Here is a 27,354-nt window from a genome sequence, read left to right on the forward strand (position 1 = left end):
CTGACTTTATAGTAAGTACAAACAAACAAAATAACCCAACAATATAAAAATACAAAAAAGAACTCAGTAGAAATAGCTTTACATTTTAAAACCTGGCAGTTTGCATTGTGTCTATCAATAGTGTTCTGGGACTACAAGAGCACAGTAAGAAGTTGTCCATCAACTACAATCTCACCACTTGGAGAAGATTGGAGCTGCCATGAAATCAGTCACGGATTCCCATGACTACATAAATCACAATCTCTGCTGGTGCAAACAAACTTTGAGTTTGTCAGTGACAGATGTGGCTTACACCTGGGGAAGAGGGATGAGAAGAGAAGGCAGAGTGGCTTTCAGATAACCCATCAAGACCAAAGGGCTGTCTATATGGTCCCGAAGTAAATGAACCCTCCCTCTCTACCTCTGCCCCAGTGGCAGTTCAGAGGAGAATTTTCTGCAGCACTCCTGACTAGCTCACAGGTGATGAGGATCAGGTGCCTGGCAAGGACTGAGGGTGCTGGGTGTGGGCAGAGACATCACCATGGCAAACATGCCCCATGCACCCATGTTCCATCATCACACTGTTCCTCCTAGCGAATCTCACCAAGTACATCTTCCCCAAGGAAATGGAGATCACAAGGTTTAGTACAGCAACATTTTTCTCCACAAAGGACAGAGATCACCTCTCCCATCTATATTTAGCCCAGCCTATGTTTAGCCTTAGGCTATTGGTGAGTGCCAGAGCCTTGAGCTGGAGGTTCCTTTTATAGTTTGTGGAGGTGCAGGCACGGGATAACACTGAGAAACAAGAAGCCAGCGCTGTGCCGTTTCCTTCCTGGAGTCCAGCCGGGAAAAACAAAAGAGCAGGCCTGTGTCATTATTTCGTACAATTAGAAACAGTTGAGCTGAACGCCATGCCACTGTCCGTGTTGGGCTTGGCCTGCCACCGAGGTCCCAAAGGCCATTACACTGCTTCTGCCATAGAGTTGGCACTGCATTCACACACCACAGCCATGGCTTCCCATCCTCAGCCACAAGTGTCTTTGGAGGAATGCACCTCTCAGCCTGGCACTGCCTTTGGGCTGCAAGATGCTTCTGTATCCTCTTCCTGAAAAAATAAATGTCTTTCCCTAGGCCCACAGCCGCAGTCTCTGCACACACCAAATGTGAATACCACCAGCCAAGGCAAGGAAGGCACATCCCAGGGGACCTGGAGCCACTGGTTTCGGCCTAGAGTGGCAGGGACGCGAGAGGCGCAGGGCTGTCATATGCCAGGCCATGCGCACGGGGCAGCGTGGGGGAGGCCTCCTGGGCACACAAGAGTTCTGTGTCCTCACTGGAACAGACCATGTTGTCCATGTCGTCTGAGTGGTACCCCGACTGGTAGCCACTTGTCTGGTTGGATGCCTCGGACATGACAGACTCATTGCTCTTGCTGGGCGCCAGCGTGCTGCAAAAATAACAGATAGGTCAAGTCAGAGAGAAGCAGATTTGTCTTCCGGAGGACAAGTGGGTGACTCCTGTGGGCAACTGCTTCACGTCACAGCAATAACAAAAGCAAAACAGCAAATTCAACAAAACTGGCTCTAAGCCCTTTTAAATGTGTGTTTGATTACAAGGAGAGATCTTTTTATATGCCCTAACTAACCCTAATGAATGAAAAATATTTAATTTTATGATAGTAGGGAGTTGGATTGCAACTGTAGATGAAATGGAGATAAAACTTTGGTATGTATTGTATAGTACAGCCACAGTGCAATCATAACTGCTATACACCTTTGTATGAAGTAATTCCTCTGAGAAGCTCTCAGAAAGCATAAGTCAGATGAATGCCACTGTATTTCCTGTGAACTGCACAATTGAATCCCTGTACAATGCTCTGAAAATACACCCAGGTACATCCTGAAAACTCAAGAGCTGGTTTCAGAAGAAAGAAAGAAAGAATAACAAAAAAAGAGCTCTTTGTCATCCCAGTTGTGTGTACTGGCTCAGTTCCTTCAAGGGGTGGTTGATGCTTTTGCAGCTGGTAAATACAAGTCCCTTCTATGTTGTGCTACCTTCCCTCTCTTGGTACAAAATGCAGATGACCAGATATACAATGAAAAACTTTTCTTTGTGTGGTTTTAAGAATACAGTAAGAAAAGTTTTTGTATTTTAACAAAATCTACAAACCTATCAGTGCTCTGAATTACTGCAAGAAAAAAATATTCAATCCTAGTTGCAGCCTGAGCCTTACCTGAAGGGTATTTTGACTTGTTTATCTTGCTCTTCCAGAGTCTTCAGCTCTTCAGATGCAAGAACCATCCCACTGTCTGTCTGGTTTTCCTGTAAAAGTGGTAAAAATGCATTAAATGGAAAGGGGATTAAAAAAAAAGAAAAAAAAATAACACACATCAATAAAAGGAAAAGACATACAAAGAACAGACAGTCTCACCTCCTGAACGACTTTTACAGTGGTCACCAATGGGATATCTTCAAACGTTTTCACACTCACGGGTCGGCTTTTTCTTTTGCTACCTTGTCGGTACTGACTGAAAAGAAAACAAAAACAGTCGCTTTGCATCCACTATCCACAACTGGGCTGAAAACAGCACAGTGATATCGGAATCCTTTTATCTCTCTACAGAGAAATTAATCCTTCTGTCAAAACATATTATGCAAACCTCAAAATATCCATTTATTGAAGAGGACAAACTGCCTAACAAGTGGCAAGTTTCTGACCTTCTGCTCCTGACAGCCTTGATCTCTGAGCAAATTCTAAGAAACAGCTTTGAAAAACAGCTCCTTTCCTCAGTTACACTGGAGGGCTTCACTTCCTGCAAGCTTTGCTCAGAAGTATAATAAACAGAGGAGCCTGGAACACAGACATGTGTCTCCTTCTTTGGGTTGAACTTCTGGGACCCCTGCCTGGACCCAGGACAACAACAGCAGACTCAGCAGACTGACGCCCTTAAACCATGGGGATCGGCACAGGCAGGGCTGCATCTCTCCTGAAGGCTCTTCTCCAAAAGAAGCCCTTTGGTCAGGATGACATCCATAAAAAATATTAGACCAAAAAATAACAAATAGAAAAACTGGAGTTTCATGGAGGTACTAATAAAGCAAACACAACAGCCTTCTCTCTAAGTGGGTAAAATTGATGTTGTCTCAGTTAAATAGCTTCAATTTATGTTCCTGACAGCTAAAGGAGAAAAACACACTCTGGGCACTATGGAGTTAGAAGAGAAACCTGCAGATACCTGTGCAAAGCTGAAGGTAATACAAGGCATCACTCATCCCATTTCCCAGCTTTGAGTTTAATTATGCCAAGTCCTGCCAGTCTCCTGTTGATTTTAATTAGCCTCAAATATTCTTTAAAATTCTCTGTTTTCCCTATGCTTGCCTCTCCTCCTCCAGCTTTGATTCAAAGACTGCTCCACATAGCTACTATTTCTGTGGAGAGTGAAAGAGACATTACTGAACAGAACAATCTTCATGACTACATGAAATGTAAGAGCCATGTCCACAAAATCCTTTTTCAGATAGCAGAGAAACAAAGACTCAAAACAAGTCTTATGTTCCCCATTTTGCTTCTCACAAGTGCTTTCTCATTAATTCTGTCACACTGTAGAGAAAGGAGGTGCTAAATCTCCTCAAAAGTTTGACGGATTTTACATCTGTTCATAACAGGAAGCAGGGATCAGGAAAAGCCACATAAGAAGTGGAAAACAAGTGTGACATTTTCAGTGTTAAATCACGACTTCTGAAAATTTATGTTTTGGATGCAACGCTACTAAAATGTAGGGCTTGGGGCTCAGCTCTACGACCATCAGTTCAGCTGAAATGTGAAATGAACTGTGACTACCTTCTTTTCCAGGACCACATAGAAATGTGATCCTGCAGTACCCTCAAATTACTGGGAACCCTGTCTGTCTTTGATGAGCATAACAAACAGTGAGGGAGAGGGCTCAGACAGCACTTTGTGGAAACAACATGAAGACTGCCAGCATAGTCCTTCTATGTGCTGATTATTGGATCCCTCTCCTGGTCTCCTCCTCCTTCCTACACTGCAGCAAGCACCCCAGGACACTCAGCATCTAAGCTGTCCAATTTGCTCTCAAGCAATGAGAAAATGACATTCTCCCTTACATACTATGGAATGAAATCTCCACAGGCCCCCATGCCCAAGGTTCTCACAAGATCCAGCATAAGCCCCTTTCTAAGTGCTTCACTATTAAGTGCATTACTCATGGCTTGGGGACTTACCCCTGCTACGATACTCAACAGCACCTATCCTTACAGGTTTACTGTGGATTCTCCTGCAGTGCAACAGAAGCAAGCAGTGGACAAAACCCAGTGACAACACAGTTTACCTCAGGTTCCCCTTAGCTATCAGTTCACAAGCTATTTACCAACATTCCAATTTAGGAGGAGAAATGCCAGACAGGATGACAGGATAGAATCATTGAATCACCAAGGTTGGAAAAGATCATCCAGTCCAATAGTCTTATTGACAGATCTATTACTGTTAGTATTCGAGCACACCTGTTTTGGGTCAGTACAACTTTATTTCTATTTCTTAAAACCTAACAATACTCTTTTTTTTTTTTTTAAGAAACTAGTTTTTGCCTACAGAAACTCTACAGATTCATTTATATCCCTATGGAGGAGGTTAAATATGGACCGGAGCAGCTGAAGTCTCTTCCTTTCATTTTCCCTTCCCCCAACATGAACAAAAACTGCCCTGAGGCCCCAGTAGGATGTCGACCATATAAAATACCTAATTCCTGCTGTGTTGTCATAATGGAATTTAGGATCACAGACTTCCTCTTCCTCCTTACAGGAAGCAGGTGAAGTTGGGAGAGAGAGGCCTGAATCCTCTTCCATATTCAGCGATACTGACAAAGGAAGGACAACGTAGTCTTTACCATCCTGTAGAATGCAGTGAAAAAACATACATAAATGAAAAAGGCTATAGAGAAACACATTTTCACACATATACGTGGAGATTGCATCAGCACAGTAGATATATGTTTTATTAAACTGTGAGAATTATAATACCTTTGTAGGAGCAGATATATTAAAAAAAAAAGGAAATGCAAAGAGCTACTGCCAAGTAGATTCTGACAAAAAATAAGAGAATTTTATATGATGTACTATAAAATATATGTAAATAGAATTTTTCTTGATGTCTTTGAAATAAAATGCATAATTTTTTTAGTAATTTTTGAATCCCAATAACACGAAGTACATGAATCTGAAGAAGAAAAAATAACTTTAAACTGAAGATGAGATTGAACTGTACTATTGCAAGTAAGGACTAAATTATGCTTAAGAAGTAAACAAAAGAAGAATGAAATAGAGAGAGCAAAACCAGTACATTTTCAATATGGAATTATGCATCCTTTAGTACTGTATATCCACTTATAGTCCCATAAGAAGTCCTTGAATAGATTACAACTCTTCCCTAATTTTTTTTCATTAATTTATTTTGGATTATTATGTGACACATACACAACAGCAAAGTAGAGATACCAGTGTCAATATGAGAAACCCTTGCTGGCCAGGCAATGTGCATTTTGGTCATCTTGACAGACTTCAGTGACCTTTTCCCTCTATCAAATCATTCGTCTCTGCCAGTTGTCCTAGCTGCTGGCTAGGAGAAGTGGAAGAATGGGTTCTCCCACAGCTCTAGTACTCATCTGTGGCATTTTGTGGTGACTAATGAGACAGATGGTGTTTTGCTGGTAGTTTTAGTAATCAGAATATTTTACATACCTGACGGACGTTGGCTTGCAGTAAATTGCCCAGGTGCTCCACCAGCTCTGAAAAAGTTGGTCTCTGCTTAGGATCACCGTGCCAACAATCCAACATAGTTTGGTACCTAGAAGGACAAGCCCAATGAAATGCCAGCATAAAGAAAACAGAACCTTCTACTTTCTTAAACACCAGCTATTATTGTGGGATAATTGTGGCAGCTGAAATAATGGTTTCTTACATTTCCGGTGTTGTATAGTCTGGTGCTCTCATTCTTGTTCCTTCCTTCAGTCTTCTGCAAAATTCCTCATCAATTTTCACTCCAGGGTATGGTGATGCACCTAAAATGAGAGCAAGGGTAATTTTAATGCATTAGATTCTCAATTTCTGGAATGAATTTTCTAACATATAATTCACTGTGGCCTGAGTTAATAAGGTAGTTCAGTACATTTGGATGTGCAAACAAATTATATTTACAATGGCAGAAGCAAGTGAATGAGTAAATGAGGCACATAATCACATACTGAAATCACAGGAAGATGCATTTAAGTCCATGTTCCTACATTTGCATTTTAAGGAAATTTGAGTATTTCACTTTGATGGAGAAAATAAACAGGAAATCTTCAAGTAAAAAATACTGAAGAGAATCCAAGAACATTTTGACTATTTTCTTCAACAGACTGTTGTTTAAATCTTAAGATGGTCAATGAAATTAAAGTGACTCACCTAATGAAAATATTTCCCACAGCAGAACTCCAAATGACCACACATCACTCTGAATGGTATATACTCTATCAAAAATGGTTTCTGGTGCCATCCATTTTAGCGGTAGCCTGGCCTGAAAACATTTAATTTAAAAAAATATATACATCATGACTCAGTAAAAGACTGATTTTCTAAACACCCATTTAAGAGTTTGAGTTCTGAATTCACATTAACTCTCTCTCAAATAGAGAGTCTGAAACTTACATCTCCTTTTCTGACGTAATCTGGGTCTTTGTAGATGTCTCGAGCCAAGCCAAAATCACAGATTTTGACCACGTTATTGTCTGACAAGAGGATATTACGAGCAGCCAGGTCCCTGTGGATGCACTGCAAAGAGAAGTAAACAACTTCAAGCACTGCCTGTTGTCACAGCTCTGTCCATGGGGCTGATCTCTTTCACATATGTGCTCTCCTACCCTCAAAGGGCAGATAATTCTTAAAACCTCTCAAGAAAAAGAAACCTCAGCATTAACAGTTACTGATTTTAAGTGCTTTTTGATGGTCACAACTGATTTGGCTCAGGAATACTTATGTTCCCAAGTCCAAACATACATCTGTTTATCCACTACGCAAAGAGGTCCTTTGAAGTAATCTAATTATTTATCCCAAAAAGCTGACACAAAACAGGTTCAAATCTGATTGTCTTTAGATGTACTAAAGTTCACTAAAATCTCTATACTCCGTTCTCCCTCTGAAAAACATACCACTCTAAAATGCCAATTTGATTCCAACACAAACTAATACTGGCTGGAGAAAAAAAAGCCTGTGCTTTTACCTATGCAATGAAAGCTTAACCAACAACACAAGGACTTTAAAATTCAAGCCTTGATAGCTCAAAGTAAAAAAATAAAAGCTATGTTCTGGAAGTAGCTGCAGATTTGCTTCTAGTATCAACTAGAAATACAGATCAAGGAAAGACATAATTTTATATACACATACCAACCAGGATATATAAAGGTAGATAAATAAACTCTTTTAGAAAAGGCTCTGATGACTGCACTGCACACCTAGAGCAGTGTTACACTTCTTTCCTGTATTTCCTTTCTTTATTTCTAAGCAACTTTGTTTCTGTAATACTGTAATCAATTCCTCACTCTTACTGGCATTTACATCCTTCGAAACATGTACTATATATATTTAGGATCAAATCAAAGAGATGGACTTATATAAGGTTAAATTGTACTTGAGATGCTATTAGCCCCCAGGGTACTAATTGATTGCTAAGAGACTCATCAAAGACATTCACAAAGTTTCAGAGATGAGCATCCCTCTCCTAGCACTGTCTTTCCAATCCCAATGCACAAGTCACAGACAGCTTCCTCAGAGCAAGATCTTTTACTTTATCTTAGTGCCGTTTTCCAGGGATTTGTCCTTAATTCCTTCAGTCATCCTCATATGTCAGCTCCTTTCCACCAACTACTTAATCATTCTTCTATGAATCAGTGACCCACAAACCTTACACAGGTCACTAACACTGGTGTCAATAAACATATGGGCTGTTTCACTTTGTAATATTTATGATTTGGATATCTCTTAGGGCAAAAAGAAAATGTTGCGGATGACTGCCAGTCCAAAGATGAACACACTGTTTCCTTCTATAGACCTACAGCACTATTTCCTACAGTCAAATAAATAACATGCCACTCTTCCTGAGAAGTTCCTTACTTTGCGTGAAGCCAAGAACTCCATTCCTCTCGCCACCTGGAAGCTATAACAGATAAGGTCCTCCATGGTCAAGGGGTTCTTGCAAAGGTCTTCAGAACCAGCTGCAAAGCATCAGACAACAGTCAGGAATGCCCTTTGTCACTGAATTTACCCATAACTGCTTCTTAGGTAAACGTTCATCTTAACCTCATGTCACTGTAAACTGGAAAAGCAAATCAAGCCCTTCTTTCTTGGCTGTATAATCAGCACTAGCAACCAAACTAGACCAGTGAAAGTTAAACTTTCAGATGATGAGTTTTGTCCCAGGCCTCCTTGCTTACATGCAGAGTTCTCACCAGTGGAAAGATTTGTGAAACAATCACAAAAGAAAAACAACCAAAAACCCTAGCTTACAAGGGTCCAGAGATACTCCAGAGATGTCTGAAAAGGACCAAAGTGGTGTAGAAGTACATAATGAAGGGCAGGCCTGATATTACATATTAAGAATAATTTAACAGCAAAAATGACCTCACTATTAATATACTGATATTTTTCTTTGCATTGCATGATTTTCATGTATTTAGTTGAGACACTGAGAGTTGAGCTATGGCTTCCCTCATGAGTGGTCTGATCTCACTACTTGCTGAAGTCAGTACTCCCTGAAACACTTGGGCAGCACTGAGCACTCTGCACTATTGCTGCCAAAAGAGAACATGACAAATGTGAAACTGTTGAAGAGGGTATGTATAACCAAGGGAGGCTTTGAATGAGCAGAAAATTCAGGTTTCCTGTTCCTGGTGGACCACCTGCACACAGGGAAGGCAAACCAACTTCTCCGAGAATAAGCAGTAAGCAGATGGTTTTTCATGGTATTTAACTTCTGGGTAAACATTGAGGAAATTCATTTAGCTTTCTGGCGCATCCTCTTTACTCTGCCTTTGGAAGTTGTGTCCCCTGATTTTTCCTGAAGACACCGGGATACTAAATAGGCAGATCTCCAGAATGCAGTGCACTAAAAATGCATCCCTTCTAACCTGGAATGAGAACGGGCTGAGAGTTCCAGGATGTTGAACTACCATGCTCCACAGCTCAACAACTTTTGTCATCCAAGAAATATTTTTCACACAGCTTTGAGGGAGATTTGGAAAGCACCCCTTCCCTGATACCCCTCATCAGCATCTTCCAAAACCAGGAGAAGACATATCCTACCATCCTCTTCTTCCACATCACTCAGGGACCGCTCTTCTACAAACCCAGAGCTTGTGGAGCTCTGGCTGCTTGTGATGCTGTCCAACCGCTGCTTCAGGTCTGTGGAGATGTCCCCAGTGTAGTTGTCCTTACCTTGCCGAAACCTGGCACTTTTTGTCTAGAAAGGACAGAGAAAGTGGGAAAAATCAGAAACAGAAAGTGTAGAAAGCTTCTTCAGGAGAGGCAAACAAAGTTCTCTATAGTCCACATCATAAGTACCCCCTCACAGCACCACAATGGCCTGCTCCCAGGGCCTCCCAGCTGCTCCTCACTGCCAGCTCAACACTGTTTAGAAGAAACCTATTTGGACAAGTATCAGGAATCTGGCTTTCACAGCCTCCTACCAAGTCCCTGGTCCCCTCCAATCACAAAGCAAATGTGCTGCTGAATCTCCTGCTGCATCTCTATTGCATTTATTTCTGTTGCTGCAAAGACCCTTTGACTAAACTTCTACACCCGTGCCAAAACCCTAGCTGCCCTCAAAATGTGATTTATCACCTGCTACCAGAGAGCCACCAAATTACTCTGGATAAGATCCCAGACCTGCAGACTTGCTCCACTACTGTTCCATTTTCTCAGCCTGGTTCAGTCTGGTTACTTTGCTCCCATGGCAGTGCTGTATTTTCCTGTTGCTGATTCCCATCCCCATCACTTTGGCGAACAAGGATCATCACTCTTGTGAAATCTTGCCTCTTTCCTCAAGTTCCCTTAGATGTTTATCTTTTTTACCTTGCAAAAGGATGCAGCAAACTGCCTTTGCCAATATGAAATAGTAAACAATGACTCCAAGGATGAAGAAAAATAACCCTCTGGAGAACCAACAAACAAATTAAAGAAGTTCTGATCTAAACACAGCAGCTGCAAGAAGGCTGAAGAACAGATCTATCAGCACTGCAGAGCACTGAGCGATCTTTCTCTGGGCTGTGGGCAAAAAAGGGTAGAGTCCCAGGCATGCTTTCAGAATTGGGTACCTAGAGCCATGCTCTTCAGCTGGCATCTGACCCTCAGAGTGGATGGATCCTGCGTCCCTTCCCAGAAATCAGACCTCCTTGCAGAGGTATACAGGAATGACCTCGGAAATGCCAACCTCCATCCTCCCCCTCCTTTAAAGCAGGATGCAAATATGAAGTGTTGTGATGAGAGCTCTCCTTTGTAAATGATTTGGGAGGGGAAAACCTCAGCAAAAACTCAAGGGACACATCATTTATACAACCTGATTAACAGCACAAAATGTGGGTAGCCTGGTTCAGCAATGAGGCAAGGGGAAAGTGGAAAGGATAATTACACAATAAAAGATATCTATGGATATGATGGATATATACACTAAGCAGGGAGTGCAGTTATTTAAGGTGGTCTGGAGCCTAACTAAGAAAGGAAAAAATTCAGGCTGATAATCAGAAAAAAACTTCCTGACAGATACAGCCAAGTGTAGAACAATCTGCCAAGGGAAATACTGGAAGCCCAGTTCCTTTGCACATTTTAAGCTAACAATAACAAAATAGCACCATTTCAGGGGCCAGGGGAAAAACCAGATGACCTCTGATGTCTTTGTCATCTCTCATTCCCATGAGAAGCAATGAATAGCCAGTGTCCTCAAGAACTGCCATGGCATTCTCTCCAAGAAACAGACAAATTGTGTATGGAAATAAAACACCAAATCAAACACTATACTGCACCTTGTATGGGATAAATTCACTCCTCTTGCTCCGTAGATACGCTGAGAGATTTCCAAACTTGCAGTATTCCACAATCACCATGAGTGGGCCTGCATAACATACAAAGCAATTATTTAGAGGGATCTTCTCCTCTTTTGTCCAGTGAAAGATTAATAATTGCCCTGCTTTTGATTGAAACTTTTTATTACCAGTACCTTCAAATACTCTGAGAAAGTAGTAAAATGGTTTTTGAAATGCTGTTTTTCTAACCACAAATCATGCTGCAAGGTAAGGTGGATGTATACGCCTGGCCTAGTGGAAGGTGTCCCTGCCTCTATAGGTAGGGGGGGCTGGAACTAGATGACCTTAAAGGTCCCTTCCAACCCAAACCATTCTATGATTCTGTGATTCTAGGACTCTATAAATGTCTAAGTAGTTTAAGTCCTAACAACTTAAATCAGGAACTCATTTTCAAATAGAGATGCTTTAATCTACAATCAAAATGTGGTATTTTGTGCTCGTATAAGCATTTATTATGATGACAGGCTTCCACCCTAAGTTCCAAATACTGCACATATCAATTTTGTTGTGGAATAAACAAAGAAAGAAATATTTATGGATTGTGATTCCTTCAACTACTGCACTTTGTTCATGGAACTTTACAAATTAAATTCTGATCACACGGTAAGTCAACAGTTCAGCTTTCCTGAAAAATTATTACCGACTTACTCCACACTGAATTTCTTCCAAATTAGCATTCAGTGCTGAATTTGCTAAATGAAACATCTGTCCTAGATTATAAAGTCAAGTAGGTTCACGCACCCAGAGCTGGACTTCAAAATGCAACCTCCCCTCCCACTCACACACAGATGCACCCACCCCCTGTCCGAAGCCAAGGAGGGAAGCTATAACTTGCAGTTGCACTGTAGCTGGTGGCAAGAATAAGACCAACTTGTGAAATCTCCTACTAGACTCAGCCCCAGAGCCTGTTATATGCAAGGCATCTACTGTGAAAGTGGATATGAAGTACTAAAAAGTGAAGTGAGAGAACAGGCTTCACAGAATTGAACAAGAGATGGAGCTGTACGTACTACACAGGGCTTTGAGCTCTTATCCCACCTCTGGATCTGCTACTTTACTAGGAACTGAAAAACAAACAAAACAAAGGGGGTGTGGGGGGGGGCAATTTCTTCTAATCTTAATTTTGAAACCCCATAATCTAGGCAGTAGAAATGACATAAACTGAGAAGTTACTCACCTCCTGGCTTTGTGCAGGCTCCAAGTAAATTGACAACGTTGAGATGATGACCAATGTGAATGAGGATCTTCAGCTCAGACATTAGTGCTCTGTGCTCACTGTGAGTTGCACCCTCTGAAGAGGTAAAACAATAAAAGTCAGGAGCATCACAGACAGAAAGGTTCTCCTCTCCTCTACCTTCTCTACCATTATTTTTCCAGCTTATTTAGTGAGTGTTGCCTGGCATCCTGGATCAGCTCTGCTGTAGGACACTGACAGAAACTAGCCATATGCACTACAAGGTTGGCTTTGCTCTGCTTTTGAACAAAATTTGCCAAGGGCAGCATATTAGACCACAGACACTAACAACATTGTCAAATACCCTTTTTTCCCCAAAGAGCTTTTGAACAACTTGTACTCTGCCACCTGATCCCAGCAGCTAGCACATACTGCTGACTATAGCTAGAAGCTGTGCAACTGCTCACACTGTACAGTCGGAAACCTGCCTGCTTTCCCATCCACCTTCATCACAGCAAAGGGTGGGATACAGCCCCTGGATGCAGGGAACCCTATTTTGTTGTCCCAGCTTCTCAGAACTGCTCATCATTTTGAAACATGTCTGAAGCCAGCAGAAAGCCACCCAGTCAGGTTGCATCCAGCAAATACGGACATTTGAAAACGTTTATCTTATTAATGTGGGTAAGTCTAAAAAGCAATGGCTAGAAAACCACAGTTGTGTTACTCTAATTATTGATAAGGCAAAGGTATGTGTTTACACCAACTGTTAAGATAAATTTTAATACGCTATTGGTATGAGTGCTTTGATTGTTTTGGGTTCATTTTTATCCTTGCTGGTCACAGGATTGGCAATATCCATATATAGAGCATTCAAGGTGAAGTCTTAGTTGCCTTTTTTACCTTTAAGCATTTTGACTGCCACAGTTCTGCAGGTAGCAGTTTTGTCAATCCCAAAAGCATCAGCTTCTATGACTTGACCAAAAGCTCCACGCCCAAGAGGTTTACCTTGAAGTGAGAAGAACAGACTGATTCATTTGCCTGGTACAGTGGTCAAAAGATACAGAATAAACAGAAAACTGAATTTCTACATGAGAAATTAACAGAGGACTGACAGTGGGGAGAGGTTGTATTGGATCCTACAGGAGTTTGGAGCGCTCCCAGCAGGCTGTGCATCAGGGCAGTCCCACTACCACCCTGAAGCCCCTTCTAGTGCAGGGCTGGCTGCAGGGTCACATAATGGCCTGTGCAGGGAAGACGCACCTAGCTTCAGTCGGTCTCTGGGAAACTCCCACTTGCTGGCATCATATGGAAGCCGCTCGCAGTGCTCATCTATGGGGACTTCATCAGGATCCATGATGATTGACAAGTACCCAGTCTTCATGTCACCTCCATTGGCCTGGAAAAATGGCATTAGTTGTAAATGCATAGGTTTTTTGGTGGAGAAATTGCAAAGTGCCAGTTTCTCGCTCTGAAGTGTTCTGCTGTTTCCCAGAAATGCCTGGCTACCATTCCCCTACACGATGTCACTGGGAGTGTGATCATCAGTAATTACTTGCACTTTTTCTTTTCTTTTTTTAAATAAACAAAAACAGCTGAAGAACTTTTTCTCTCACGAAGGCCTGTTCAATTAAAAACAAATTTCTGTGCCCTCAGTTCCAGGCAAGAATGTTACAGCATGGAGAGAAAAATATGTGTCTGTTGATTTAAGAACAATGGAAAGAAACAACACAATAGGATTCAAGTCAGCTTTCATTTGTCATGCAAGACCAGTGCTGATAGGACAGTACAAGAATTTTTTCATTACCCGCTTAACGGTCCGAAGGATGATTACAAGAAGCAACCAGAAGAACATGGCAATCACTGCAGTGCCAACAAGGATAATGAGCTCCAGATTTGTTTTCTCTTCAGCGCCTGGGAAGAAATAAATGAATATCTGAGTGATAGCTGGAAGCATATTGGTTTTGTTCATTCATTTAATCACAGAATGGAGGTTCTTGTTCTGAAGGTTCGTTTTAAAAGTGCAACATGGAGCAAGGAAACGAAAGCAAAATGAAACAAAAAGCTTGAGTTTAATGTTAGAATATTACGCTTATTTCAGTGTGGTTTTACACACCACGCAATTTCTTAGCATCAGTTTTTTTCCATGGGCAGAATCTGGATAATTAGCAACCAATACAAAGTGAAATTTCATATTTTAAAAATAAATGGTTGTGTCAGAGCACCCCAAATGAAAAAAAATATTTATTAAGAAATAGTAAATAATGTGCTGAGAATAACCTAGACAGCACTCTCTCTCTTGTCTCTATTCATGCTTCAACTGGGTCATAAAGAATGTGGTTCTATGGCAACATGTAAAAATGAGGACTTGTAACAATACTTGAATATCTAATGTGAGCAGTAACTCTCTTTTCTTCAGCTCCCATTCTGCACATCATCGTCTTGAGTGTCAACCCTTGCAACACACACATTTTCCTACATAGTAGCACACTCCATTTCATGATCCCAGTAAGCTGCACTATACATTATTTGAAGAGAAGCAGTATGCAATACACAGATTTCTGACTTTTACAGACCTTTAAGTCATGCCTCAACTACATTTACCAACTCAGCTGAAATTAACATCAGCTGCAGATAACATCCCACATAAATGTTATTGCCCTTAATACATCTTAACATCCTAACGAGAGTTAAGAAAATACAGGATAGTGCTTTAATAGCTTTTATAGAAAGTAATAGAAATAACGTAATAGAAAGACAATCATCCTCATTTATAAGACAGAGATTAGTGAATTATTCAGTAACTACTTTTCACAAATATACCAGTATCAAACACAATGAGCTTTTTACTTGAAGGCTTCTACTTGAGGAATCCTAACCCTTGGTGCAAAGTCCATCATAGTTCCAGTTACTCAGACTGGAGACTAACCTCTTGTTAGGTTTAATTATTTCCTAAATGCACCCTGCATTTCGGTGGGCTACAAATGAGAAATGGGTCTCACAAACACTATAGAGCTTGGTGAACAAAGCCTGGAGTTTCCTTACCCAAAAACACTACCTGTTCCTATCAACAAAATGGGACAGCAGTCACAACAGTGTGCACAAAGACTTCACTCTTTTTCCTATTTTGATGATGATAACAAGTTCATGCACAAACTGGAAATAAGCAGATACTGACCTTGCACTGAAAAAAAAGCCTCTGCTTTTTTGCATCCAAGAATATTGCAGGCAAGGCAGGTGTACAGCCCTCCATCTTCTTTTCTCACTCTACGTATAGTTAGAGTTTTGTTTCCATCTTTCAAAACAATTCCTAGGAAAAAAATAAGAATCATTGTACTCAGTTCGGTAGTTTTTATGTTGGTTTGTGATAACAATGCAAAATGAAACCCTGAGATTAAAATTAATTGGTGTCTGGATAGGGAGCTAGGAGATATGGTTTAGTGGTAGGTATGGTAAAGGGAGGACGGTTGGACTAGATGATCTTGTAGGTCCTTTCCAACCTTGTGATTCTATGATTCTATGAAAAGCCAGCCCTTAAGTGACAGAAAATCTATAACAAAAGAAAAGTTCCTCACCTGAATCTTCAAAAAGTGTTTCACTATTTTTAAACCACGTGATGTTTGGAGGAGGGACGCCATTTACTGTGCATGACACTTCTATGGTTTCACCAATGTTGGTTGTTTGATTTTCCAGATTTCCCACAAGCGTGGGTGCCAGGGGCTCTGTTGGTATGGAAACAAGGTTAAATCAATGGGTTTTAAAAAGCACCTATTTTTGCAGTAACAGCTGATGATGATGCACTACACGTTTGACTCAGTAATGAAGTCTCATTTTTTTCAATAAAATCAATTGCTACAGAGTTCAAATTAAAATCATAGTTAATCTTCCACATGACACAAGACTATCATAGTATCTAAGAAAATTTTAGCAACTTTAGATCATTTAATTTGTAACAACTTGGGCTACAATACAAAGGGGGATAGGTGAGAAATTGCTTCCCTCCCACTTCTGTGTCTGGCTCATTATGAGAATGCTGACACTGGGTGTCCATCAGGCATTCATTCAAGACAGCCAATAAACATGTGTAGGCATTTTCCTGAATCAACACCACAGTTGCTTAACGAGACCAGACATCTAGGCCCTCAAACAAAGTCATCATTATTTGTGTGAAAAGCTAATTGATTACTAGCTTTTATTGCTTGTGCCTGAATTCCAGTGTTATTTCATGACAGTTTTAAATTATAGATGCTACTTCCAACCCAAGATTCAGTGACAAAATGCGGTAGCGCTAATATCATACAGACACAGAGACACTTACAACTGTAGGGAAAAAAGTGTTGGGAAAAGTAAAACTGAGAAGTTATGGAGCTAAATACATGCCATCATTTGTGCAAAAGCCAAACATCACCTTGCAGAGCTCAGTGCTACAGACAGTGCTTCCTCACTTGTACAGATGAAGTGGTCAGTCCCTCCTATCCAGATAAGACCCAGACCTGCTTTCAGCAGGTATCGACATCTCCAACCAACATCCCTTTTGTTTACAACAAATGGTCGAAATCTGTTTAATAAACTGAGTGCCCATCTACAAGGCAGGCAGACACCAAAACCTGGTGCTCCTGGAGTTGTTTTCTCCTGCAGCCACACTCATCATAGCTCATGGCAAGAGATCCATACCTTGAACAGTGAGGTGCTTCACCAGGCAGTGCTGTGTTTTAGCCTTTTTGTCCTGAGCAATGCAAACATAGTCGCCTCCATCCTGGAGGGAGATGTTACGGAGGATGAGTTCTAAGGTGACATTTTCACCATTGACATTTGAAACAGTCGCGTTCAGCTTCTGCAGAGCATCGAGGTTCTTGCAGACAGGCATGGGCAGCCCTCCAAAAGGTGTCTGTGAGACATGAGTGCTGAGTTTGTACCACGATAGCTTCTCAAAGGTGAATTTATCAGCTGTGCACTGTAAGGATGTGTTATCCTTCTCTGTCAGTTGACTCTGAGGCTGGAGATTAATTTCAAGACCTCCTGCACATTAAGAAAAATAGAAAAGAAATAAATTCTTCTGAGGCTGCATATTTTGTTGCCAACATGAACTTGAAAAGCCTTTTTACAAATACAGTATTATCCTCATCTTGTCTATTTTTAAATGAAGGAACAAATCACTGAAAAAACAATTAATCACTTAGGTAAAGAGCACAATCTCCTTAAAAGCAATAAACTTACATAGATTAAAGAAAGGCTTGCCTACTTAATACAGTTCTTCTTCCTACAGAAACTTCTGCTGATTCTTAACATTATCTTATAGCTCTTTTTTTGACATGGATTTAATACACATGAATATGAGAACTGATTTTCAAGAAGACAGAAGCTCTTTGCCAGCAGTTGTGAAAATTTTAGCCTTAGCTTTTACAGCACATCACTGCTCCTTTTGTGAAACTACCCACATTTCTCTCTAGCTCTTTCAAAAGACTACAAAAACACAACAGCAATCACTCTCGGGTATTGGTGCCCACTTAGTATGGTTTTCATGGGACTGCCACTCCACTGATGTCAGCAGAACCAATGTCTTGGTTGAAGTTAGTTGGTGACTTTAAAAACTGCTCTAGGAAAACCTTCAATAAGATTAAAGGATTTTATAAAGGACGGGGATCAGATGATAGTGGAGAAGCACATCTAAGTAGTAAGAAATACAAAATAACATTAATTTAACATGACTCCTCAGAAAGGTATACTTACTGGTCACGTGAAAGGAGATAACTCTTTCACTTGATCCAGCTCTGTTAGTAGCCATACATCTGTACAAAGCAGATACATTTGCTGCTTGAATCAAAAGGGTGCTTACAGTCTACAAGAGAACAAACAAGAAATTTCATACCACATCAGTGTTAAGAGTCTATTACTTTATGAGTCTGACCACCACAACAGCTCAGCAAAATGCTCTGCAGACTGAAACACTCTCCATAGCGTAGTGGCTATACGGTCCCTTACTGATGTTCACATTATTAAATGCATGATCAGATAAAAGAAAACAACAATATGGTGTTCATGTCCATAAATACTGTACCCACTACTTTTCTGCTCTTTAGTTTTCCTAGCTTTTCCTTATTAACTGACAAAACTAACTCACCCCCCCTGAAAGAAAAGTACTGAAATATAAGCAAGCTTCACAATGAAGAATTGCTTTGGGGAAATGTCTAAAGATTTAAGTGTCCAGAAAAGAAAATCTGCTCACCTTTGTTTTCCCAGCAATAGTAACAACTCTCTGTTTGATTTCAACCTGATTCCCACCCTTTCTCTCTGAGATCACTTTCCATTTTCTGCATGCATATGGATTGGCTCCCAGGCGAACTTTTCTGAGGCAAGAAGAGAAGAGACATATTAGTCCACAAGAAACATTAGTCCTTTCCTAATGTGTTTTTGTGTTTTCCCTATAATATGAAGACACTGGTGAAGGGAAAAAGTATGTTTCTTGAAATATTTCTATTAAATTCAACCCTGTAACCTTCTAAGACCTTTGTGCTTTGTAAAGCAAGAAGCCCCCAAGCTGAAAGGTGAATTCCCTAATTAATCTGCCTGTGTCAGCTCCATCAGGATGCTTGGAGGGAAGCGGCTATTCTGGGAACAAACATCCATTCATAAATGCAAGATTCGAGTTAATTTAGTTCAAAGGAAGACAGAGAGACATAGAAATCACTGAACTCCCTACAAGAATTTCTTGAGGACAGTAGCCATTGTGTAGGAAACAACCAGGCACCAAAGGAAGAAACTTGTGGAAATCTCTTTAAAAACAACAACAGGAAAGAAGAATGCTTTTTTTTTTTTTTTCCTTGATTTTTTTTTTTTTTTTAAAGGAAACCTGGGCTTATGGCAGGCCCAGATAAGGGAAGCTGCGTGAATCTCAGTCAGGCACTCTCTCTATCTTTCCCCAACATCAATCAGTGCACTTCCTTTGAGATACACTTTCACACAGATAAAGAGCACTGTCACACTCAGCGCTGGAGCATAACGAGAAAACAACAACCACAAAGGTCTGCAATTAGCATAAACGGCAAGTTTCCTGTGTTTGGGACTGAGCCCAGTGGGAGAGCTGACTGGGGTGGGGGCATAAAAATAGCTGTATTTGAAACCCATCATGGGTCAAGATGCCCTTGAAGAAGGCTTGAAGGCAACAAGCCAGCATTGCTAGCTCCTCACCACGGGTGGCCCCTGTCTCTCAACTCCCTGCCCATGAGTCAGCAGAGCCTGACTGCCTACTGAGTACAACAATCTTCTTAGTTGGCAGTTGAAGTCATTTTGAGCCAACAGGTGTCATCAGCAAAAGCTCTCTCATGACTTAGGAGAGAGCAAAACCAAATCCAAGGGCTGAATGCTTCAGCATCCACCACTCTCTGTATGTATAATAACACAGGGAGGCTCCAAACTGGCAGCCCAGCTCAGCTGATCTCACCTCAAAGCCCAGACACAAAGCAACACCACGGTGAGCTCCCAGCCCCAATACTGCCACTTACTGGGGGCTGAAGGTGCACTCCTCCTCCAGCTGCCAGTACCACAGGACAGCAGCAGGCGGTGGGACAGCATAGATGGTGCAGGTGAGTGCCTGCGTTGAGCCATACTTGTAGGAGTCAACAGGGGCCATCAGCGCGTTCTCGCCGATCTGGGGGGGAACTGGAGGAGAGAGCAGGATATTACACCTCCCACAAAGCTTCCCAATGGCACTGTATACACACACCCCATGTCACTTTGTTCCTATAGAAGCTGGGGACATCTGAGTGCAGAGCAGAGCACCTCCAAGGAACAATATGCATTGGAAATTGTTGAACCCGCCCAATGCCTTGAGGATCAGGATCTCAAGACGCAATGCTTAATGTCTCCATTGAGATCTCCCTTCTCTACTCCCATGCTTAAAAGGTAGCCCTTGAGGTCTTGCCCCTATCCCCAGCTATTAAATGTTTGTTACACTCCAGAATTTAACCTCACTGCCCTTTCCAAGACCTGCTGTTTTCAAAGCACAGGAGAAAGGCTGTTTCCTGAGAAGCAGAGGGGAGGAAGAGGAGGAGGGCTGTGTGGGGCAGGCCAGAAGATGAGGGACAGCCGGCATAGAGCAGGAAGGATGGGTGAGGCAGACCAGGGTCAGGATGGAGTGGAGTGGGGGAGGCACCAGGGAGCAAGGAGGACAGGAAAATGACAGGACACGGAGGCAAAGAAATAACATGCACAAAACAAAAACGCACCCACCATGTAGCACCACAACAACAGGAGCCTGCAGCCTCTTTATCAGCACATCCTGCAGCAAGGCCCAAGAGAGATGGCCCAGCTTTTCATCCCCCCAGCTAAGCATTAAGTGCTCTGCGCTAAGCCCCCACCCCTGTTTAAAGCTTCATAGCTCTGATGCGTTATTAATCCTACAAACAGTAACACATGATGTTTACACATGACAGGGTGGAATCCCTGCACATCACTTACCATTCACAAGCAGGGTGAATGTATGTCTCTTCTGCATCTTGTTGGTAGGGTTTGTAAGGACAACAGTGTAATTCCCAGCATCCTTCTCAGTTGCATCAGTGATAACTAATGTGTAGCCAAGCTTAACTGTATGATTTGTATTAATGACTTTGCCATTTTTGTACCTACAGAAAAAAAACCAAAACAACAGTGTTTTGAATACTTTAGAGATTTACCTCAACATACAATAGCTCAGCTTTTCAAATTCATTTTGTCCGGATTCTTACCATTTTGCCTCTGGAGAAGGATATCCTTTAAACTTCACAGGAATACTGACTGTATCACCTAACTTCATCTCAACCACATTCTCCATTTTCTCTAGATGAATAAAAGGACTTTCTGGAAAATAAATAAAATAAAATAAAATAAAATAAAATAAAATAAAATAAAATAAAATAAAATAAAATAAAATAAAATAAAATAAAATAATACAGTGTTTTTTTCTGCAGGGCCAAAAGTTGTAAGTGGTTTCCACTTGGGTTAACATCTAACTCCAGATGACCAGAGGCTGGTGATAAGAAGGCACTGTTAAAGCACAGTCATCTCTAAACTAACTTCTGAAGAGATGGACCCAGCACAAAAACCCAGTTTTATTCCTTGCACAGAGGAACTGACCAGCTCTCTCCTGGGGAGCTTGGAGAAGCAGAGACCATCATTCAGACCCAGTGATCTATTGAGCCACTATGATGTTGTGGCAAAAGGAGCAGTTCTGGGCAGCACTCAGCTGAAGCATCCCCTTTTTAGCCTTCCCAGTATTTCTATATATATAGTGTAAAACTGGCTTGATGGACTCATTCTAGGAAAAAAAAAGAGTATTTAAAACTACAATGTCATAGTTACACACTTGAGAAGATGCTGAACTTATTTACTTAAAACTCTGCAGTTGCAGAATAGTATGAAATGCTTTACACTACTTTACATTTGTATTCAGACTATAACAGCAGCGAGTTTCTTGGCTAAGACTTTATCAGTTTGGTATCTACTGCACTCAGAATAACAAATGATCTGGTTTTGGCTCCTCAAGAGAAACAGAAAAAATCTAAGGGAAAATTAAGAGTATGTTGAAGTACTATGCCACACAGTAATTTTGAATGTTTATGTATTTGCATGGCCTCTGAAAACAGAATACAGGAAGACCAGCCTCCTTTGAAATACAAAGTCCTTTGTTTGACTGGGTGATAAAAAAGGGCCATTCTCATGCTGGCAATCTTTTTTTCCAGAAGTAAGCCAGTGAAGTCACTATGGCTGTGCCCAAGAGAGGCTTGAAAAAAAGGCTATAAGAATGTGGCCTCATACTTATATATGCAGGTAGCTGAAGTTGTTCCCTTTGCATCACATCTGTACGACCAGAACTCAGTTTGATTCAGCTCCTTGTAACTTGCAAGCCAAAAGTTTCATTTGCCTAGCTTCATTTAAGCTGACCCAGAATCTTGTCCTACAGAGTCACCAGAACCTTACACTCATCTGGCATGAGAACAGGTAGCTCTTACACAAAGCCATCTGTGCAAAGCCAGCTTCGTAGGACCTCAAGGTCACCACAGAAGAGCACAAAGGGGTTTAACTTTAGTTAAGTATCCATTTTCCTGTGGGATTTTACAGCTTTCAGTAATAATTAATCATTCTTTAAAAGCATATTAGATAAGCTTGTGGTATAAAACTACTCAAGAATGGGTGCAAGAGAGCTGCTGCTGCTTCACTTTGGTTCATTTCCACCATTCAGTTCATCACCGTGATGCCTCCTGTGTCCCAGTTACCCACCCCAAAGCCAGAACAACCAACAGAAGTAGAAGATGCTGTACCATGAATAATGAAGTAGCTGCTGTTCTTCATGTTCATGCGACCACTGGATGCTGCACACGTGTATCGACCTTTGTCACTTAAGTTCACACTTTCAATGGTGAGAGTGCTTACAAACGTCTTTATTTCTCCTGCAGTGGTTTTTAAATCTCTTATGGTTGCACGCCTTTCCTGCAATAGAAGAGACGTGTTTGGGAATGTTAATGTATTCTTCCTCACACCCATATATTCCAACATTTTCTTCTTATATTATTAGGTGTCTTGTGAATATTCCTAAATGTGGAGTAACACTGTAACAAAACCAAATTCTGCTGCTTCTATGGTTTTACCTTGATGGAAGGGTAGTCCCACCTAAAATCAATTCCCACATTCAGCTCCGTCCTTACAGTACAATTGAGAACTAGTTTTTCTCCTACTGCCAGCTCAACTTGGTAGTGTGGGTTCATTGTTAGATCATAAATCCGATAACCTGGAGAAAGAAAAAGGCACACACTGGGTTATAGCACTCGGTACCAACTTTCCCAGATGAATTAATGAAAACTCCCACCAAACCCACTGCTACAAAGAGGCATCTCAATGCTCCAGCATAGCACAATGACTAGCGTGCAAAAGAGGAGGAAAAGGATCTACTAGTCCCAAGCATTTCCCACATGTGACGTGAGAGCCGTGTAAGACAGTGTCACAACAGGATGTATGTCCTTGTTCAGATCCTCCTGGGTGTTGGGTGCAGGCAGGAGATGGTGACCTACATGGTCTTTTCCAGGGAGTGGCAAGTGAGGTCCACTCATCCCCAGGTGGCCAGAAGCCAGGCAACCCCTCCAAACACATCACTGAATCTGAGCACATGTTCTGCCTCTCAGCATGGAAAGGGGACAGCTCCAAATGAGAAGAGATTCAACAAACAGCCATCACACTGTAACAGCACAAGGACAAATCCTGGTGCCCAGCACAGCACCACAGTATTTCTGGGCTTTGATGAACAACTGACAGCATATACCAAGAGAGCACAAATTTCCTTCACAATGAGGATGCCAGCCTGAAGGGAGGCAACCTAACTCCTCGTATAACCTTCAGATCCCCCATTCCCTCAGTACACCTCAGAGCAATTTCTTTCCATCTGCTGCTGATGGGCGCCTGCCTCTAGTTTCCTTCAACAATGACTTGGATTCTAGATAAGCAAATCAAGTACAGAAGGGAGTGATTTGGGGAAGAAAGGCTTGCATTGTTGGGAAGAAAAATGCCTGGCATCTATATTAAACTAAAAATAGAAGCCCTTAGCCCAGTGATCAACTAGAAGGAACACAATACATCGCATTTAACAGAAAAGTAATGCTTATCACAACATACATTTTGCATTAGCTACATCGTCAGTATTGAGTAACCTACAGCCCAATCAAATGTACTTGGGTTAGCATGCTGTAGAAGCAAAATAACATTGGCTATACAGAAAAAACTTGGGCTTACCTACAACCGCGACTATGTATATCACAGACTGGTAGCTTTCATTATCAATTTTAGCTTCACAGAAGACCATGCCTGCGTAGTTGATTAGATGACTGGGTATAGTGAAGCCTTTTTTATTATCCCATGAAATCGATTTACCATCAGGAACGAACACCTTTTCTGGATATTTCTGTTTGAAATAGTGACAAAATGCATCGTCAGGATTCAATGTCAAACAGCTTCGGATTTTCAAGTGCAACAATTTTGATATCAGCCAGAAGCCAGTTTTAACATCTCAGCTCAGGCACTGCTCCCTTTGCAGGCAATCATCCCACACTTTCAAAGCACAGGACCATGGTGATGCACAGTCACAGCACTCACCACAGGCTGCAAAGTTCCCAACAGGGGAAAGTTTTCAAGAAACAACTTCATACCCCAGGCAAAACATTTACATCACAGCGATTTCAATTAACTCTTAAAATAATAACAAGCTTTTTCCTTACCGCATGTAGAGATACATTGAGATTTGACACAGTTCCAAGGCATGGCACTACCACAGTTTTATTCTTAGTGATGTACACAATGCCAAGCTGATCACCAACTGAAGTCACAAATGGAGAACGGTAATCTGGAAGAACATTCAGTTGGTAAGTGGATATAATTTGTCGTGTGATTACCAAAGAAACTTCTTTTTAAATTATCTTTCCCTATTTATTTCTTCTCAAGTCAGTTTGGTTCTTTTCTACTTGGTTAAACACTTAAGCGATGAGACTAAAAAAAGAAGGACATGTTTTGACAGCCCCCCAGCTTGACAATATCATTATTCTCAAAACATTTATCAGCAGCAGTACACACTTTGGAGAACAGCTTCCTGCCACCACAGTCTGCGTGCCGACACAAATCTGATTTACCCCAGTGTGACTTTTCTTGCATAAGTATTACAGGAAATACCAGTTGAAAGCAGTGACATGCTGCACTGGCTCCCCCAATGGCAGCATCATTTTTGGAATCAGTCAAAAAATGAAAGTTCCCAAGCTTACAAAACAAGCCACGTGATAACTTACCTTGAACATAGACATAAATGGTTGTAGCTGCCTGGCTGTCTCCATAAAGGCACCTGTAGTCCCCGGTGTCATTGCCTATGACTCTGAGGAGGGTGAGGGTCTTGCAGAAGGGGCCTTCGCTGCAGCCCGTCACAGCAAGGCGCTTCTCCACGCTGCTCTGGTTATTGGGCCAGGACCAGTACACGGCTCTCTGACCACTGGAAGGCAAGCATTCAAAAGGGGTGAGTGCATCCCATCTCTGCAGGTTCCTTAGAGATCTGCTTTCATCCCACCCTATGAAGCATCAGGATAAATTCACATAAACGGACCTGTTGCTCATACCCCAAAGGAAGCTACCTGAGATCAAAGTTGCACCGAATCTGTTACGCAGCACCCAGTTCCCTCCCACGCCATCCTATGCCCGCTTTGAGGCACACAATGCGCCACTCTCTTTGGCTGCCCTGCTGATGTGCTTTTCTTCAACAGTCTTTCCTTGCTGCAAGCTTAGAGAAACTTTGCCAGGGAACAACCAGGTGAGGGGCACAAAGAGAAAGGGGGAAACAGAAGCAATGATGGGGGAGAGACAGAACGACCTGAAGCACTGTCCAAAAACTCACTGCACAAATCACCCTTACCAAAATGAATATACAGATTGGCCCTTACCTGCAAGTAATGTTCAGAGTATCATTTGTAGTTATGGTGAGGACACTTTTTTGGATGCTAAGTGTTGGCTGATCCATAGAAATAAACAAACCTGAAAAAACTGATATAAAGAAAAAAAAACAAACCCTCAGACAAATACAATAACGAAAGGAAATGCTACTTGACCAGAAAAGTATCGTAGGAAAGAATACGCGATGTGCTTTAAGCAGACACCTTCACATCATCTACTTAGCAGTGAAAGATAAATAATGACTTTTCACATATCACAGAAAGGTCAAAAACTCTGTCATAACAGGAAGGCCAGGCAGATGGTCGGGAGCTGGCTGCAGAGCAGGACAATTCAGACGGCCAGGGTGGAGTTCCTGTTTCCTTGTGCTGCCAACTTCAAGGTCTAACAAGAGGATGTGGAACACTGAAATAAAGTGAACCTACATCTGATGATCTCACTCCCTGGGGAAAGGGATTACAAGCTTCTCTCATAATAAACCAAATACTCTTTGAGACTGTTGATCAATGAACCTTGTGAAGAAACTACCTTACACATTTTGGCACAAATCTCAGATCTCGGAGCTCAGCATCGCTTTCCTTTATACTGCTTTCCCCTTTCCTCCTAGTGTGACACAGACCCACTGCTACCAGCTAGCCTCGAGCCACCTGTCCGAGGGCCACATGCCATCGCCAGCGCTGCTCTTAAGCAAGTGAAGGGCATGGTCAGAGCCTTCCTGTCTGCCCAGGCACTCCGTGGTGCTGCAAATTAAGCAAGTGAAAGGCATGGGCAGAGCCTTCCTATCTGCCCAGGCACTCCGTGGCGCCGCAAACAGCACCGCATCACGGCGAGCACCCAGCCCGGCCGGCACAGCGCAACCAGATGGGGTGGGTAACGAAGCCAGAATAGAGCTTTCCCCCTTTATGCCGCTATTTCCCGGGGGATCCCGTGCTGAAGCGCCGGCATCCCCACGGGCTGGCTGACGACGGCTTTCCTTTAGCCAAGCGCTGCTCGGCTCTGGGAAGCAGCAGGGTCCCAGCGAACAGGATGTGGTGCCGCGCCGAGCCGCTCTGCCCACCCCGACACCCCTCGGGAAAGCGGGGACCGCCACCCGCTCACCGGGACCGCGCCGGTGCCGCAGCCGGACCCGAGCACAGCCCTCCCCGACGGCTCCCCGACGGCTTACCGGGAGCCAAGCACAGCAGCACCGTCAGCACCCGCAGCGGCCCCAGCTCCATCCCGGGGCGCGAAGCCGAGCCGTGCCGAGCCGAGCCGTGCCGCACCGTACCAAACGCCGGGATGCGGGATCCCGAAGGCAGCACCGCCCTCTTGTTCCCGGGGCGGGGCCCGCCGCTACGCCCCGCGCAGCCTGCAGAGGCCCCGCCTCGTGCTCCGCCCTACTCACTGCGAAGGTTGGATTTGTCCCCCAGCAACTCCAACCCAACGCCCTCCACTATAATGCACTTCTAGGTAAAGCTGCATGATGCCCCATTGGAAATAAACAGATGTGCATGGACAGAGGGATGCATGGGCAGGTGGGCAATGATGGGGATGGAGCAACAAGCTGTACTCAGAGCTGTGCCTGTAATGCACCGTGCTGCCTTCCCCTGCACATGTCCACTGGTCACTTCAGTTAATGAAGCGGCG

The 27,354-nt window shown here is 42.4% G+C and overlaps 1 protein-coding gene across 1 annotated transcript; it reads right to left on the reverse strand.

Annotated features, from left to right (window-relative positions):
• On the reverse strand, window positions 1-26,997 carry KDR (kinase insert domain receptor). Its single transcript, XM_072334886.1, has 30 exons — window positions 26,894-26,997; window positions 25,722-25,821; window positions 25,080-25,276; window positions 24,519-24,643; window positions 24,037-24,205; window positions 22,902-23,041; window positions 22,575-22,743; window positions 21,003-21,114; window positions 20,737-20,900; window positions 19,782-19,938; window positions 18,506-18,626; window positions 18,010-18,118; window positions 16,954-17,298; window positions 15,855-16,001; window positions 15,458-15,589; window positions 14,087-14,193; window positions 13,543-13,678; window positions 13,183-13,287; window positions 12,286-12,399; window positions 11,049-11,137; window positions 9,334-9,490; window positions 8,146-8,246; window positions 6,685-6,807; window positions 6,442-6,553; window positions 5,957-6,056; window positions 5,737-5,842; window positions 4,739-4,890; window positions 2,414-2,510; window positions 2,216-2,304; window positions 1-1,429 (listed from the first exon to the last, which is right to left on the reverse strand). The coding sequence occupies exons 1-30, from the start codon at window positions 26,943-26,945 to the stop codon at window positions 1,210-1,212; spliced, it is 4,047 nt and encodes a 1,348-aa protein (XP_072190987.1). The 5' UTR covers window positions 26,946-26,997; the 3' UTR covers window positions 1-1,209.
• Between the last annotated feature and the right edge of the window lie 357 nt (window positions 26,998-27,354).

The sequence above is a fragment of the Excalfactoria chinensis genome, chromosome 4 (genome assembly GCF_039878825.1).
Source record: "Excalfactoria chinensis isolate bCotChi1 chromosome 4, bCotChi1.hap2, whole genome shotgun sequence".
Taxonomy (NCBI): domain Eukaryota; kingdom Metazoa; phylum Chordata; class Aves; order Galliformes; family Phasianidae; genus Excalfactoria; species Excalfactoria chinensis.

Excerpts from the sequence above, each read along its gene's own strand:
- KDR (XM_072334886.1), bottom strand. The coding sequence starts at position 26,945 with ATGGAGCTGGGGCCGCTGCGGGTGCTGACGGTGCTGCTGTGCTTGGCT. Across the intron at positions 21,115-22,574 it reads CAGCTACTTCATTATTCATG|AAAGTCCTTTTATTCATCTA; the intron begins GTACAGCATCTT and ends TTTATTTTCCAG. Across the intron at positions 6,057-6,441 it reads GTGGGAAATATTTTCATTAG|GTGCATCACCATACCCTGGA; the intron begins GTGAGTCACTTT and ends CTCTCATTTTAG.